Source organism: Cetorhinus maximus, chromosome 4, assembly GCF_964194155.1.
Source record: "Cetorhinus maximus chromosome 4, sCetMax3.hap1.1, whole genome shotgun sequence".
NCBI classification, from domain to species: Eukaryota; Metazoa; Chordata; class Chondrichthyes; order Lamniformes; family Cetorhinidae; genus Cetorhinus; species Cetorhinus maximus.
The window spans coordinates 40,588,472-40,604,614 of record NC_135882.1 but is presented as its reverse complement, the minus strand read 5'-3'; the positions used below and the strand labels follow the sequence as shown (position 1 = coordinate 40,604,614).

Here is a 16,143-nt window from a genome sequence, read left to right as displayed (position 1 = left end):
TTTATAATAGCAGGCCAGGACCATTTCTAAGTCCCAGCCCTGCACGCGTCAAAGGTGCACTGATGGGGAATCTTATGGCCAATTAAGAGGCTGCATCCATGTTCACCGCCCAATTAAAGACAGCATGTGGATTCCGGTGGCCAGAGACCCAATAGGAGTGCCCACAGCACTTGAATAGAAGGCCCACTAGGAGAGGTGGGCTTTGCTGAGACATCTGGGGAGGAGTGAATGCATCTCAAAATAGAGATGCTCCCTGTTAGTTGCTTAAATGTTAAAAATAAGGAAGGGCCGCACCTCTTTAAGGCCATCAGTGTGGAGGAGAAACCTCTCCAGAGGAAGTGTTATAGCCAAGGCTGCAGCCCTTTTTATTCCTATTGCTCATTCATATGTTTCGATCATACGTTTCAATCAAGTCACCTCTTACTGTTCGGTCCCTTCACCCCACCCCACCCCCATTAGGGCTATCTGTACCTTGCTTCTCCTGCTTTCTACCCTTAATTAGCACATTCCTTAGATAATATCACCACCTTCAACACCTCTTTGTCCTTTTGTCTATGACATCTTTTGGTTATCTCCACTTATCACAGGCCCTTTATCCAGCTCTACTTGTTTCCCCCCCCCCCCACCCTCCTCCCCCCCCACCCCCTTAAACCAGCTTATATTTCACCTCCCTTCTATTTTTACTTAGTTCTGTTGAAGGGTCATTCAGACTCGAAATGTTAACTATGTTCCTCTCTGCAGATGCTGCCAGACCTGCTGAGTTTTTCCAGGTATTTTTGTTTTTGCCTCAAATTAACATCTTGGACTGAATTTTAATGCCTCCATCCATGTCGGACCAGAGGCAGGTGGGACTTAAAAATGACGGGTGGGACCCAGTTTCATGATACCACTCCATTTCCGGCATGTGGGATTTTTAAAGGTGCAGAATAAGGGTGCGGGTAACAATACTGCCCTTGCCTACTCTATTTCAGGGTTGGGCATTATAGAACACCCTGCTATTTCTATGGAGTTGGGCAAGTTTTCGTAGGAGGTTTGGTTCACAGCACCTCAGAGGAGTCCTGAACCGTGGCGGAAGCCTGGTCTGGAGTCAGGAACCTTTTGATTAGTAAGTTCAAAAGGTGTTGACAGCATCACATGTCATAATGTAATAGTTTATGATAAGACAAATGTTTTTCATACAGTGATTAATGATAGAGCTTTGTTTAGAAAAGTTAAGTGACCATTAAATTGACTAGAATTCTGAACATGTTCAAATGCATTAGAGTACTTTATTCAATGTGTTCTTCTGCATTCAACAGTATTGAGATTCAGATTTTAAAGTGTCAGATTTCCCCTGTGATTTAATCTTTTCTTTGATTGACTATCCAGCTATCTGTTGAGCAGTTTAATGTATTCAGCTCCAGAAGCTTTGTTGACATAGCTATGCAATGGAATCCCATTATGAATGCTGGGCTGAGTTCTAAATGGATTCAACTCATCAGGGTTGTCAACTCATCAGGGTTGTTAACACATCTGCCAAGGGGACTGTGACCATTGTTTTGATTGACAGTTTTATAAGCAGTTAATAGGATTATGTTTTTTTTTAAAGAGGTTTTTAAATGGCTGTTTATTTTGTCAGTTTCCTGAGCACCTCAAAGACTTCCAATGTTATTATAGAGCTCACAACTTATGTGCATAGTGGATACTGTGTGAGTGGGCATGGGGGATATGGAGAGGTCAGCGAGGGGTTATGAAGGGGTATGAGGGTGGGTGGGATGTAAGGGCTAGGGTGACTAATACTCATGTGCAGAGTTGGGCTGATGCACCGGTGATTGGAGGTGGGCCTTTTAACCTGCCTGCCTAAGCATCTGTCCGCCTCTATCCCTGTCTCAGGCTTGTGATGGTCCCAACTCCAGCCCATCCCTACAACCCCATGATGAAAATAGTGTGGGCAGGCACTGCTGGACAGGAGGCGGCATCATGACATCAGGAAATGCCTGACTTGCAATTCCCGACTCAAAGATGAAAATCCAGGCATACATTGTAAACTACAGTGTTTACATCAGCCTATAAGTGCACCATCTCTTGGATCTGTTCACATACAGAATTCCCATTATAATTCATTTTCAGTGATAAATGTTGACATCAAAATTGTCACCGAGGCTCGTGGCACCATGTGCTGGAAACATTCAGCAGGACTGGCAGCATCTGTGGAGAGAGAAACAGAATTAAGGTTTCGAGTCCAATATGCCTCTTCTTTGGACATGAAGAGAGGTAGAAATATGATGTCTTTTATGCTGTTGAAAAGGGGGGGTGGAGGGTCAGATGGAGCAAAAGGGAAGGTTAGGGCTAGGTTAGAAGGTGGGAGAGATTAAATGACAAGATGTCATGGAATAAAAGGCAAAGGTAATGGTAGTAGTAAAGGAACAAAGCATTGGTCCAGAGTAGGTGCCAATTATTATTGGCTATCCCTCGCTAGTGAGGATAATTGTCTTCCATGAGTCTGAAAATGACTGATGAGGCCGATTCGGGATCTGCAGACTTTATGGCACGAAGGACATTTGTTGTCATGTGGGATGTCTGGTTGTGTGTTATCAATTCAGGACATCACGAGTTTTTTATGTCGTCCTCTCTTTTCCTCTTCTTCTTGTTGTCACTGGGTCTCAAATTGCTAGGATCCTTCCCACAGACATTGCTGCCATCTGGTTTGGTTCAAGGTGATGGTCTCCCAGGAGTTGATGTCAATGTTGCATTTCTTCATAAGATAAAAGCAAAATACTGCGGATGCTGGAAATCTGAAATAAAAACAGAAAATGCTATAAAAACTCAGCAAGCTGACAGCATCTGTGGAGAGAGAAATGGAGTTAACATTTCGAGTCTGTATGACCCTTCTTCAGAGCCCTGAAGAAGAGTCATATGGACTCGAAACGTTAACTGTTTCTCTCTCCACAGATGCTGCCAGACCCGCTGAGTTTTTCGAGCATTTTCTGTTTTTATTGCATTTCTTCTTAGTAGCCTCCAGCACATCCTAAAAGTACTTCTTCTGTCCTCCTCTGGTGCGTCTGCCCCAACTCAGCTGGGAGAAGATGACCTGTTTTGGGAGCTTGATATCTGACATTTGAACTGTGACTAACCCAACGAAGCTGATGGCAGATGGTCATAGCCTTGATGTTTGTGGTACCTGCTTGAGAGGATACTGATGTTGGTAGTCTGTCTTAATATGTAAGATCTTCTGCAGGCAACATTGATGGTATGACTCCAGCACTTTGAGGTGCCCCCTATACGTTGTCCATTTTGCAGGCCGGTACAGTAAGGAAGGGATCACGACCGCTTGGTAAACCATGAGCTTGGTTTCAGTTTTGATGTGAAGCTCAAACACTCGCTTCTTCAGGTAGCCAATTCTTTGGAGATAAGACCACCTCAACCTTAGTCATTGAGCTCCAATACGCTGATGAGGTGCTAATAGCAGAATAAAGGTTAGTGCCGTCTGAAAGCAAAACACAAGGACAAGATACAGACTAGCAGACAGGGGGAAAAAATACAAAATGGAGGACAGAGCTCATGGGCTAAAGTTGTTGAAGTCAATGTTGAGTCCAGAAGGCTGTAAAATGCCTAATTGGAAGATGAAGTGTTGTCCCATAAGCTTGCATTTGACTTCAATGGAACATTGCAACATAAAATTAAGTTTATGGGCAGGGAATTTCATATGGAATACATACAATTTTTAAATAAAATATGCATTTTGTTTTTAATTACTAATAATCATTTTATCCTTTTGTTCACATTTATATTGATTTACATTTTCTAAGGCCTTGAATAAGCTGGTTAAACAGGAGGCTGCTAGTCCAAACAGTTATGGAGGTTACAAATACTGACAGGATGTGGTTTGTCTTTATCTCCGGATAAGTGTAGCTGCATGTGCTGCAGATTTTCTGACAAAAATCATAAATATTAGAACAGAAGAAGTTCATACACTTAACAAAATGGATGTTGGTCTCCCCACCTTGTTTGTACTTTACAGTTCCTGGCACAGAGTTTTGCTGAGAATTTCCACAAGAAGCACTCCTAATCAGCTACTGTAACTTCACCAGAGGATCATTGGAAATTCCAGATAGATTCATGAATGGAATCGCTGCTGAAATTACGCTGGCTGATCAGGAGAACAGTCAAGGAAATTTCTGGTGCATCAGTGCATGCTGAGAGCATAGACTGGGAATCTGGGCCTGGAAGTCAGCAAGTTGCAAATAAATGTATGAAGCTTAGTGCTGGAAGCTCTAATTTGTAAGATCAAACCTATTTTTTGCCCTGAGACTAGTTAACTTGCTCGTGTCTTTGCTCATGGATAGTTGATTTTTTAAGAAATATGTATATCTGTACAGGATAGCAATGGCCTGCGGTGAAGCTCTCAATTCACGGCACAGCAACAGGTAGGGAACAAAGTATCCAATTACACTGACATGAAACATAGCAAAATTGAAGGAGGTATATTGAAATGGCAATTCACAATGGCAATTGTTGACCAAAAAAGAGTGACCAGAAATTGTGAGAGCAGGAGGAAGATTTTGGTACAGGAAGTGCACATACTATGCATTTTTTTTCTCAAAGTATGTAGAGCACATAGTTACTTTTGCATATCACTTGATTATAGGCATGTGCACATCGTTGGAAGAATATACACTATGAGTCAGAACATATCCTACCCCATGGAGCCTGTTACATCATTCCACCTAATTTATCCAGAAGAACTAAAGAACTCCTCCCCTGTTACCAAGGTAAAGTACTTGCTGTAATTATTGGTAAAGGAGAGACTAACCAATCTAGACCTTGGGTTTAGAAAAAGTGGCATGTTTTGCTGCAATTCTCCACATACAGTTCTTAGTCACCAGTGGCAGAGAGGCCTGGGAGCAGGTAGCTTCTCTCACCTTTCAGCTGGGTGTGGGCTGTGGGAGGGAATGTGACTACTGATTTTTAACTGTCCAATCCAGGTTTCAAAAGATGGAGAGTTAAATCCCATTGTTTGAGGATTGTAATTTCCAGGTGCCTGTTTCATATATCTGGGATCAAAACCAGTTGTTATGCACTTGAACAATGTTTCAATCTGAAAACGGACTTAATTCAGTGCTTGCCCATGCCTACATCAGTGCCTGCAACCCCCCCCCCCCCCACCATTTCGGTGCGCGCTTCACACTGGTTGGCTGTTAATTGGCGGTGGAGGGCCGATTGTGGTCGATGGCCCATTCTCCGTCTGCTCCCGGGCCCGCCGATCATGCCCGCACGCCGACGAAAAGTCCTGCCCCAAGGGTTCCGGGAAATCTGAGAGGTGCAAAACCCAGACACCATGGTCAGGAATTTACATAGAGAGCAGAGAATTTGCCACCATGGCTGAAAGAGGGGTTGGGGAGTAGTGGGGGAGGTTGATCCCACTTCTACAGGCAGCGGGACTTAGGGCCACATTTTGCCAGTGGCAACCAATTTAGAACAGCCAGTTAAGGACGGCAGCCACCCTCAAGAGCTGCCAGCCAAACAAACAGCCAGCAGCTTAGCAGCAGTGACAACTACTGGAATGCACTTGGATGGTGTGTGCCCACAAGGTCAAGTTAGTGTGGTCTGGGGGCAGCGGGGGCAGTCAGGCAGGCTGCTGAGAGAGGGAGTAGGGGCACTGAGAGCAGTTGCCGTTGTTGCCATTGGGCGGCCATTGCTGTTGGGTGGGCTCTCTTCATGACCAAAGAGCGTGTGAAAAGGAAGGAACTTTCTTCCTACACTGGAGTCTGTCAGGGGACCACCAGGTTTCACTGAACGGCCTATCCACTGGATGGAGGGTTCCCAGCCACTGGTAAAATGCCAATGGGGGCAGGAAGAAGCCCTTAAGGGCTCAATTGGGCTCTGGGCAGGCAGGCTCTTTGTCACTTTTCGCACCGCTGACAAGATGGTCTGGCAGCGGAAAGGGCATTCTACCGTCTGCCACCTACTGCCGTTGTGTCACCCTTCCTGCCTCCCAGGCTGTTCTCAAAGGGCTGCTAGAATTCAGGTACACTTTCTCACTGCACTTAACCCTGGCTTTTTCTTTAAGGGCTATATGACCATGGAGCATCAGTAATAGAAATTCATTTTCAAATAAGGAGTTCTGAAAAGCATTGACTCCAGTTTCTGGCAAAGACTTTAATAAACTGTGGATGTTTTTTGTGCAGAGTACAAGAAGAAGTATGGTGAGGAACATGGTTCCTGCCAGGCTGGAATAGCAGGCCACTTCATTGAGGTAAGTAATCAATCTTTCTGCCTTACTGAAATCTGTATAGTGGAATACTGTACAGTGTATGGACTAATGCAATCTGGACACTGCTTCTTTATACCTAGGACTTGGGTTCAAGTACCATCCAGATTAATAGCATGAGAATTGTATTGAATGTGAGGGACACTGAATTTGGACACTTAACCTAGGTTTGATAAATGGGTTGGGACCATCACACAAAATTCAAGGACTGGTATTGGCTGTTGTGAAAAATGGATAAAACGCTGGTGCAGTGGTCAGACCCCCATTAGAGGTTGGCTTTAAGGATCAGCACAGAGCAAGGGAACTTTAAAACCTTAACCAAGTGAGACGGTACAATTTTGTGAGGAACAGATGGAGCATAAGGCATGGAGCTCATCATGCTGCATCCCTGCTAACTGGAAAATTGGGAGCAATAACCCTAATCTCAGCAACATATTCTCTGATCTGTCTTGTGGTCAAGGATGTGAGACACTGCATCAGGAAAGAACATGGCGATTTTTCAGCTTTTATCTGGCCCATACCTGGTAGATTTTTGCTCCTGGGTCAAGTGCAGAGAGACAGGAGAATTCCCAATTCTGTAAACCTGAGCTTTAAAAATGGCCACCTGCAGTTGGGATTTTCGTAGGGGGGTGCAGGTATGCGGGCTGGATTGGTAAGTTGGGACCCTTACCCCTGGAATGAGTGTGAAGCCTGCCAGGTGTGGACGCGGCTGGGCGGAAGACCTGCCTCTGTGCTCCGGTACTTTAAGTTATTTATAAAAAGATTGAAACAAAAAATGGCCCTCTAGCTCCCACCCCTCACCAGCTCCCCCATACACACCCCATGCTCCATCCATGCCAACCTATGTTATCTCATGTCCCCCACCTACCCTCCATGGCCCCTCATCCCCAAGGCCATTTATGGTCCTATGCTGACTTAGTGCCAACCCTCATCCACCACCCTCTGCCCTTATCGCCTCCATGCCAACTCACATAGTAATCTTTGACAACCTTGACAGTTCTTTGATGGTAGCGTGACAGCTCTTTGACAATTCCCTGACAGGTTGACAGTATTTTGACAACCTGACAGGTCTTTGACAGATTCGACAGTTCCACCGAGTTTGTGAGTAATACGTGCATAATCAGCTTTACTTTTAACAATCCTAGAAGGGTGCCTTACCTCTCCCAAAGGTGTCCTGGGACCATATTCAAAGGGGTATCTTACCTTTCCAAAGGGGTACCCTGGCTATCCAAAAGAACCCACCAAGTCCTCTTACCTGGTCTAATTTACACACATTGGGTTTCATACTTCTGGCCTACCAAAATCTCACTTCAGTGGAGGCAGCTGATGCTTTAAATGGCCTGTGTAAACCGTACATGTACAAACCCCGGTGTCTCCAGTCCTGCCCCACGGAAATAGGAAATGCTATGTTTGGGGGCAGGGCTTATAATTTCCAGCCATTTCTGGGATTTTTTTTGCCACAATGGACAGCCTCTCCGTTGTAGCGAAAATCTGGGCCTGGAATTGGAATGTTAATTCGGAGTGACTGAAGTGGGAAAGGTGGCTAACCCTGATCTTGTTAAATGAAAAGATACAAAAAAAATACAACACTTAGCGATCTAGTTTCCAGTGTGCTCCATTTTATCAACAACAGCACGCACCCTAATTGTTTCAGTTATACGTGCTAAGGAATTACTATAATGTACATTCTCAAGCATAATATAGACTCTGATCAAGCAAATGTTGTGTGGCTTCCTTTCTAATAGCAGCTTTATAAATTTTTTTTGCGCAGTTCTCAGACACATATATGGGACTGTGTGCATCAGAATATCAAGATTGGTAGAAAATTCACCAGTTTTAAAATCTGCAGTATCTGTGCTAAACTCTGAACTAGAATTTCACCCAAAGCGTCATTTAATGCGAATAACTCTCTATCACCTGGAATGGCAAATACTGATATTTGATTGAATTATGATATAGAAAATAAAGGATGCTAAACTAATCCATTCTTATTACTTAAATCATCCAGCAAGAAACTTTTTCTTCCTTTCCAGAAAGTTCTCATGGTTCATCTTTTTCTAAATTAGCTTAAATACCTAATTGTAGGTGAGAATTTTAAAACGGGTGCTGTGTGTTGCTATATTGGGAGCTTGATCAGAATCTTTAAACTACACTTACAGCTAAACGCCTGGAACAGAATTGAAGGGTAAAGGGCTTGAGCAAAACATGGTTCTTTTGGCTCCTCCATCCACTTAAAAGACCTCCTCCTCACAGGATTTTATTTGTGTTAACTGTTTTGAACCTTGAAATTCTTTTGGTGCTTTCAAAGTGCACACATGCTTTGCATCAAATAACAGATGCAGAGTGTGACACTTTGTGGCTTTCAAATGGTCTGAGGGATGTAAAGATTAAGAAATTATTAATTCTTGATTTCTTCCACTAAACTGTATAAAGAGAAGAAATGTACCTTGCATTTTGTTTCTATTGGTGTTGAATTATTAAAGGAGCTCTTTTGGTGATACTTGTTGAGCTGCTGGGATTCCTCATTTTTTCTTACGAAAGAGCTTTGACCACATTCTCACTTTCTATCTGGGACATTGTGACCACATATCCTTACTAAAAACATCTGTGTGCCAGAACCATCCTGTCGCAGCTCCACTTCAAGCCTTGGAACCAAGAAATCGCCATAGCGGATAGAACCTGTTCTTTCATGTGCATTTTCCACGTATTGTTGATTAATAAAAGTTATTTTATAAAGGATAACCTCATCCTGTGAGAGTTTGGCCATTCTGACTTGCATTTGTACTGTATTCAAATTGGACGTCCTGAAAAACGAGGGGGGCAGCAACCTTTTAGGGGGAGTCCTTTGTGCCCAAGGTATCCTCTCGTCCTCTCATTTTACATAAAAGAATAATAGCAGATCTCTGACATTTTAGTGAAAAGGTCAACTTAATTCCTGGCATGCTCACCCAGGTGAAGCTCCACTCCATCCCTTCTCCTGGTGCTTAAACCTAGTGGAATAAAACGTGCAGTGGGTGGATACGTGCAAATTAAATTAAAACAGACACACAGCTTCTGCCATATTTCTGAGTACTTGTGCTGTTTGAATGCTGGGGATGCCCATTGAGCCCCAGAATCTCATGTTCCTAAAGAGTCAGAGACACCTCTGAAGGGGGGATGGAAGCCTTTGAAAATGAGACATGTGCTCTTAGTGCTGCAGTGCATAGGCACAAGGATCAAACTCCAGACTCTCTTTGGAACATGTGACCTTTATTTCCAGGGAGCTCAGCCTTTTCCTTTTGATGACTTGCCATTCACAAGTTTTGGGTTGGTTGTAATGGTGGGCTCATTTTGAACATTGAGAGGATCTTTGAGGACTATGAGAACGTCTTTCCAGTTTTGTGATTCCATAGCTGTCACACATAATTGTAACGCCCCATCTTGTTTTATTGCTGCTCTGATGTCAACTAGTTTTAGTGACTTTGGCACTGCATTTATGTAGTTAAGAAGTTACTTGGCAACTTTTCCTCATGACCAGTAGGACTGACTGTTGGTAACAGATGTTGCGAGAGATAGTCCGCTGGGTTGAGCTTGCCTGGCTGATAACTCACTATGGAACTTGTACTCTTGTAGTTTGAGTATCTAACGCTCCATTTGAGTAGACAGTTTGCTCTGTGGATTGTTGAACAAGCTTACTGGTGGTCAATAATCAGTTATTACTTTGAGCTCACTTCTATACATGTAGAGATAAAATATAAGATACTCCATGTGAATAAGAGCGCTTCTGCCTCTGTTTGCCAATAACTTTGCTCTACAGACATTAGCGATCTGTTTACCATCGCAATGATTGATATGTTGCCTGCATCGTCTTTCTGCACGAGAACTGCACCGAAGCCAAACGGACTTGCATTCATGACTAGCTGGGTGGTTTTCTCAGGGTCAAAAGAGACATTTACGCAACTTGCTGACAGCTGTTGTTTGATCTGGTATACAGCTGTTTTTTTGATGTAGTCCACTCCCACATGGTGGTCTCTTATCATATTGCTTAGGGGGGCAGATATCATAGCGGGTCAGGAATGATGTGACTACAGTGCGTGATGAGTTCTAGCAGACTCTGGACTTTAGTAGGATCAGCAACATTTGCAATAACTTCAAATTTCCATGGATCAGGTTATACTCCTTCGCTGCTGAACCCATGATTGAAGAATTTGATTCTGCTTTCATTGAACAAGCACTTGGTGAAGTTACATTCTCTAAGACATTGTAGGCTTGTCACTTTCAGTGTGACCTAGATGAGAATGTCATCATGATGTTCAGTGTGCCTTCAAGTCTTTGAATGCAGACCGAATCCTATGCTGAAATACCTCAGTTGCTGAATTGACTCCAAAGTTGAGCCTCCTGTATCAAAGAAATCTGATGTGAGTGGGAATACTGTAAGGTGCCTCTTCTGCCAGCTTGATTTGTTGGTAAGCTACTTTGAGGTTAAGTTTAGTGAAGCGTTTAGCACCATTCACTTGCTCTATGATGATATCGATTCTCGGTGTCAGGTGTCTTCCTCATTGTATGGCTTTGTTTGGTGACTGCCTATCAATGCAGATTCTAATCCGGTTCTTGCTCTTGGTTTCTTAAAAACAAAAAACTACTGCGGATGCTGGAAATCCAAAACAAAAACAGAATTACCTGGAAAAACTCAGCAGGTCTGGCAGCATCGGTGGAGAAGAAAAGAGTCGATGTTTCGAGTCCTCATGACCCTTCAACAGAACTAAGTAGAACTATAAGCTGGTTTAAGGTGGGGAGGGGTGGGGGGGAGAGAGAGAGAAGTTGAGGGGGGGGGTGTGGGTGGTTGTAGGGACAAGCAAGCAGTGATAGGAGCAGATAATCAAAAGATGTCACAGACAGAAGGAACAAAGAGGTGTTGAAGGTGGTGATATTATCTAAGAAAAGTGCTACTTAAGAATGGATGGCAGGACACTCAAGGTACAGCTCTAGTGGGGGTGGGGTGGAAAGACTGACAAGGTATTAGTTGTAGATTTAAAAATAATGGAAATAGGTGGGGAAAGAAAAATCTATATAAATTATTGAAAAAAAAACAAAAGGGAGAGGGAAGAAACTGGGTGGGGATGGGGGGAGGGAGTTTAAGATCTAAAGTTGTTGAATTCAATATTCAGCCCGGAAGGCTGTAAAGTGCCTAGTCGGAAGATGAGGTGCTGTTCCTCCAGTTTGCGTTGGGCTTCACTGGAACAATGCAGGAAGCCAAGGACAGACATGTGGGCAAGAGAGCAGGGTGGAGTGTTAAAATGGCAAGCGACAGGGAGGTTTGGGTCTTTCTTGCGGACAGACCGCAGGTGTTCTGCAAAGCGGTCGCCCAGTTTGTGTTTGGTCTCTCCAATAATTTATATAGATTTTTCTTTTCCCACCTATTTCCATTATTTTTAAATCTACAACTAATACCTTGTCAGTCTTTCCACCCCACCCCCACTAGAGCTGTACCTTGAGTGTCCTGCCATCCATTCTTAAGTAGCACTTTTCTTAGATAATATCACCACCTTCAACACCTCTTTGATCCTTTTGTCTGTGACATCTTTTGATTATCTGCTCCTATCACTGCTTGCTTGCCCCTACAACCACCCCACCCTCAACTTCTCTCTCCCCCCGCCCCCCACCTTAAACCAGCTTATATTTCACCCCTCTCCTAACTATACTCAGTTCTGTTGAAGGGTCATGCGGACTCAAAACGTCGACTCTTTTCTTCTCCACCGCTGCTGCCAGACCTGCTGAGTTTTTCCAGGTAATTCTGTTTTTGTTCTTGATGACTTAGATGGGTGAGACCCAAGATGTAGGCCCATCTCCAACTTTCTCAGTAATGCCAAAGTCAAGTAGGTGCTGAAGATCCTTCTCTGTCTGCTTCCTGACATGATTGGTGTTCATCACCATTGATGTGTGACTGTGGGCACATTAGGATCTACATGCAGCTCACAGGTAACGCCTTTCAGTTTGCCGATACCAGTGAAGTGGTCAGCATACAATTCGAGAATGTTGTTGGTACGCGTAGGAATTGCATATGTAACAGCAATCATTTGCAGATCTGTTGCTGCATGGAAACTGATAAATGTGTCACATTCTCCAGATATGACAAAGAATACACCATTGTTTGTAGTGTTTTTGAATGAGACTGGTGTTTCAAAAGTCCCAAGAACTTTCAGTAGTTTATCACTGTTGTTAGGAAAAGTTTTTGTTTTTCCTAGTTTGCAGAGGATAGGGCAATCCTGAAGTTTGTTGAATGTTTTATCTCCCATGACATTGACAGATGGCCCTGTATATATGGGAGTATCTACATCTGAGCAGCCAATGGTCACTGTCACACGTGGCTGTTTACTGTGTGTGAAAGAGAGGGAGGAATCGTCCCAGATTCACACTAAGTGCGGTAGTTACCCGCTGGCCCGATGGCAGGTTTTCACGCTGTATCATCACAAACCCGCCGCATTACTTATGCATTCCTGGAAAATTGCCGTTACCATGGTGGGCGGGCTCTCATTCGCCCGCCACGTTATTACCTCGCTGCTTCATCACGCCGAGCGCCAAATTTGAAGCCCAGCTGCATACACACATCTCAGTGCTTCTAGCCCACTACTGTGCAGGGAAGATGTCAATGAAAGGCAAAAAGACTGCAGCCCCCAGGTTTAGTGACGTGTCACTGGAACGCCTTTTGGATGCTGTGGAGGCCTGCTGCAATGTCCTTGACCCCCACTCTGGCAGCAGGATGGCAGCAGCGTGACCAAACAGACTTGGGAGGTGGCGGCAATGGTGGTCAGTGCCAATGCCCTCCAAAAGAGGACAGCTACCCATTACCACAAGAGGGTGAATGATTTCGTCCGTTCTGCTAGGGTGCTCTTCTCACACTCCCAACTCCCACACTCTCAAAACCCATCACACATCCACAGGGATCTCACTCACTGCCAATTCAAGGGACCACCATTTACTCTCTCACAAGCACCTTCAATGTCCTCATCCTGTCCATGGGACCATTCACCACCCACACATGCCAGGCACACTTATCATCTGGCCTGGCAGGCATCCTGCTTACATTCTCCCCATCTCTAATCATGCAGGACAAGCTGGCACACAACAACAGGAAGAGGCCACAGACCAGTGGAGGAATGCCTGAAATGAAGGTCCTCACAGACTTTGAAAACAGAGCCATCCAGCTGGCCAGTGAGGATCTGGACCATTCCTGTGCTGATGGTGAGGTCGACAGTGCTCTACTAAGTGGGGATCCAGCAGTGCAACATCAATCATACAGCCATTCTGTGAGTGATTTGCCTGTTTCACAGGCCACAGCCATGCACTAATTATCTTCTTGCTTCCGTAGGCACATCTGGGAAACAGCTGACAAAGTCCATGACCCAGGGCCTCCAGTCAAGCCCTGAAGAAACCTGTGAAGAGGAATCTGAAGGCACCCTCCTTGAAGCCCCGTCACATCACTCACCCACACCCTCTGCCAGTGCAGAGACACACACCTCGGTGGGACCTAGCTTTAGAATAGCCTTGGGATCACAATCTGATGAGCACATCACACTGCCTCCACAGCAGGTGGCAGCAGGGACTTCCCAGGTCTCTGGCACTTTGAGGACTGCTGGAGGCCAGAAATTTGCTGAGTCCGAGTCAGATGATGAGCTCTGGACTTGATCATGTCACAGTTGCTGGAGCTGCAAAGGCAAGCTTGTGAACATCAGGAAGGGATGTCTGCTGCTCTCCTCAGATTGCAAGGCACAATGGAAGAGTTCATCCACCTTCAGACTGGTAGCGTTGGCATGCTGAGGTCAACACTGGTAGGATGGTCGCTGTCATGAAGACCTTGGTCCAGGACGTTGCTCCTGCACTGCTGCGCGAGCTTAACTCCATCGATGATGCCGTAGTTGGCCTCCAACAGTGTGTGCGCGAGAGGGATGTGGGGCAGCCCGATCTCACTCCAGCTACCCCTTCTCTTCAAGGAGTCAGCCAGGGTCCCTTAGGCACCCACAGGGAGAAGGATCAACAGGTGTCTTCTCCCCGCCCCAGGGCCATCCACCCAGGTGACTCAGGGAGTGACCAGCCTGAGTGACTCCCCTCTTCCTGTGACCTTAGCAGCTCCAGCTCCACAGGCCAAGGAGGGTGCCACCGCCATGCACAGGACCCTGAAAGCAAGCCGGGACCCTCCAGATCTCGGCCCTCCAGAGGTCATCACAGACAGGACATAGCAGCCAGCAGGCTGCCTCCACCTACACTGTGGGTGTCCAGGGAGCACCAAGATGTAGCGTCAGGGTTAGGAAAGTTAAGAAGATGTAACTCTTTCGAGTTATCAACAGATCGCATGTAACTCTTCCGAGTACATTCACAGTTCTGGGTTTCCGGGAGTGGGATATGAACCCACAACCCTCTGATTCAAAGGCGAGGGTGCTATGAACTGAGCCACAGCTGAAGATGTAGTTGCACAGCCTGGGCATGGGTGTTAATCACTTGTACATATTGTTCACTACTGTCAATAAACTCCCAAGAATGTCTCCCTGCCTATGGCTCCTTCTTCTGATGAGCAGTATTCGTGTCATCAGATATGAAACCTTTCACAAGATAAAAGCAGGTGTCTCAGACCAAAGCCTCTTCTCTGTGCTTTCCGCAGCCTTCAGACCAAAGTGATGGTCCAGCCTCACACTCCCTGGACACATTACTGATGCCTTGACGGTGCTTGTCATTGTTGCCAGAATGTCGTGGGCAGGCATCACAGAGTTCTCTCATTCTCTTGATGTGCTCTCAGTACCTTTTAAGGTGGGGCTGACCCCATCTCTTCAGCATCTATGACCAGTGACGCTGTGCTCCTGAAGGGGTCAGGTGCTGACAGCAGACAAAGGATCAGGTGCTTCTCAAGTTTCACGGCTGCATCCCCATGATATAACCCTGATCACCGAGCACAAGCGAGTTGCCCTCGACCAGACAGGAATCAGACATTCTCAGAGGCTATGTGAAGATCTATGGAGTGTCCTCACTGAATGTCGTCATCATCCTCCTGCAATTGAGCATCTATTAGGGCCTCCACTGCTTCTCCATGACAGGAGCCTTATAACAAAGGGTGTGCGTGCTGCCGTAAGCCAGACTGGAGTCAAATGTTCACAGATGCAATGTCAAGATCTATGGTGCCTTCTCACTGCATGTAGTCATCATCCTCCACAAATCTAGCAGCTGTGAGGGCCTCCCGAATCCACCTGCCTCGCCTGGCCAGCGCGAGGGCCTCACTTCCATCATCGCCGATTTTGAGGACCTCCTCACCCTCATTCCCATTGGCGTCCTCCTTGTCGAAGGAGACTTCCAGCTCCTCAACCTACTCCTCAGCCAGCTTTCCTCCCTGTTGCAGCGCCAGGTTGTAAAGGGCACAGCAGGCGACGATGATGCTTGATACCCTCTGTGGACTCTATTGCAGGGCTCCACCAGACTGGTCTAGGCACTGTAATCTCATTTTCAGCATTCCGATGGTTTTGCTTCACCAGGATGCGAGTTGCAGCATGAGCCTCGTTATATTGTCGCTCTGCTGTAGTCTGGGGTCACCGCATGGGTGTCATCAGCCACGTCCTCTGTGGGTAGCCCTTGTCTCCGAGAAGCCATCCCTGCAGCCTCTGTGGACCCTGGAAGACTTCAGGGATCTGTAACTGATCTGAGAATGTAGGAGTTGTGCACACTCCCTGGAAACCGTGCACAGACCTGCAGGACGCGTTTGTGGTGTTCACACAACAGCTGCACATTCAGCGAATGGAAGCCCTTGCGGTGATGTAGTTGATCGCGTGTTGTGACAGAGATCTGAGCGCTACGTGGCATCTGCACCTGTGGGAAACCCAAGATCTGGGCAAATCCAATCGATCTTGCATCCTGGCTGTCTTGGTCCTAGG

The 16,143-nt window shown here is 45.7% G+C and overlaps 1 protein-coding gene across 1 annotated transcript in view; it reads left to right on the top strand.

Annotated features, from left to right (window-relative positions):
• Positions 1–16,143, top strand: part of itga9 (integrin, alpha 9) — a 574,702-nt gene that overhangs the window by 40,081 nt on the left and 518,478 nt on the right. The window contains exons 4-5 of the mRNA XM_078540091.1: positions 4,628–4,751; positions 6,168–6,235. Of these exons, the coding sequence (XP_078396217.1) occupies positions 4,628–4,751; positions 6,168–6,235 (192 nt within the window). The remainder of the gene's footprint in view (positions 1–4,627; positions 4,752–6,167; positions 6,236–16,143) is intronic.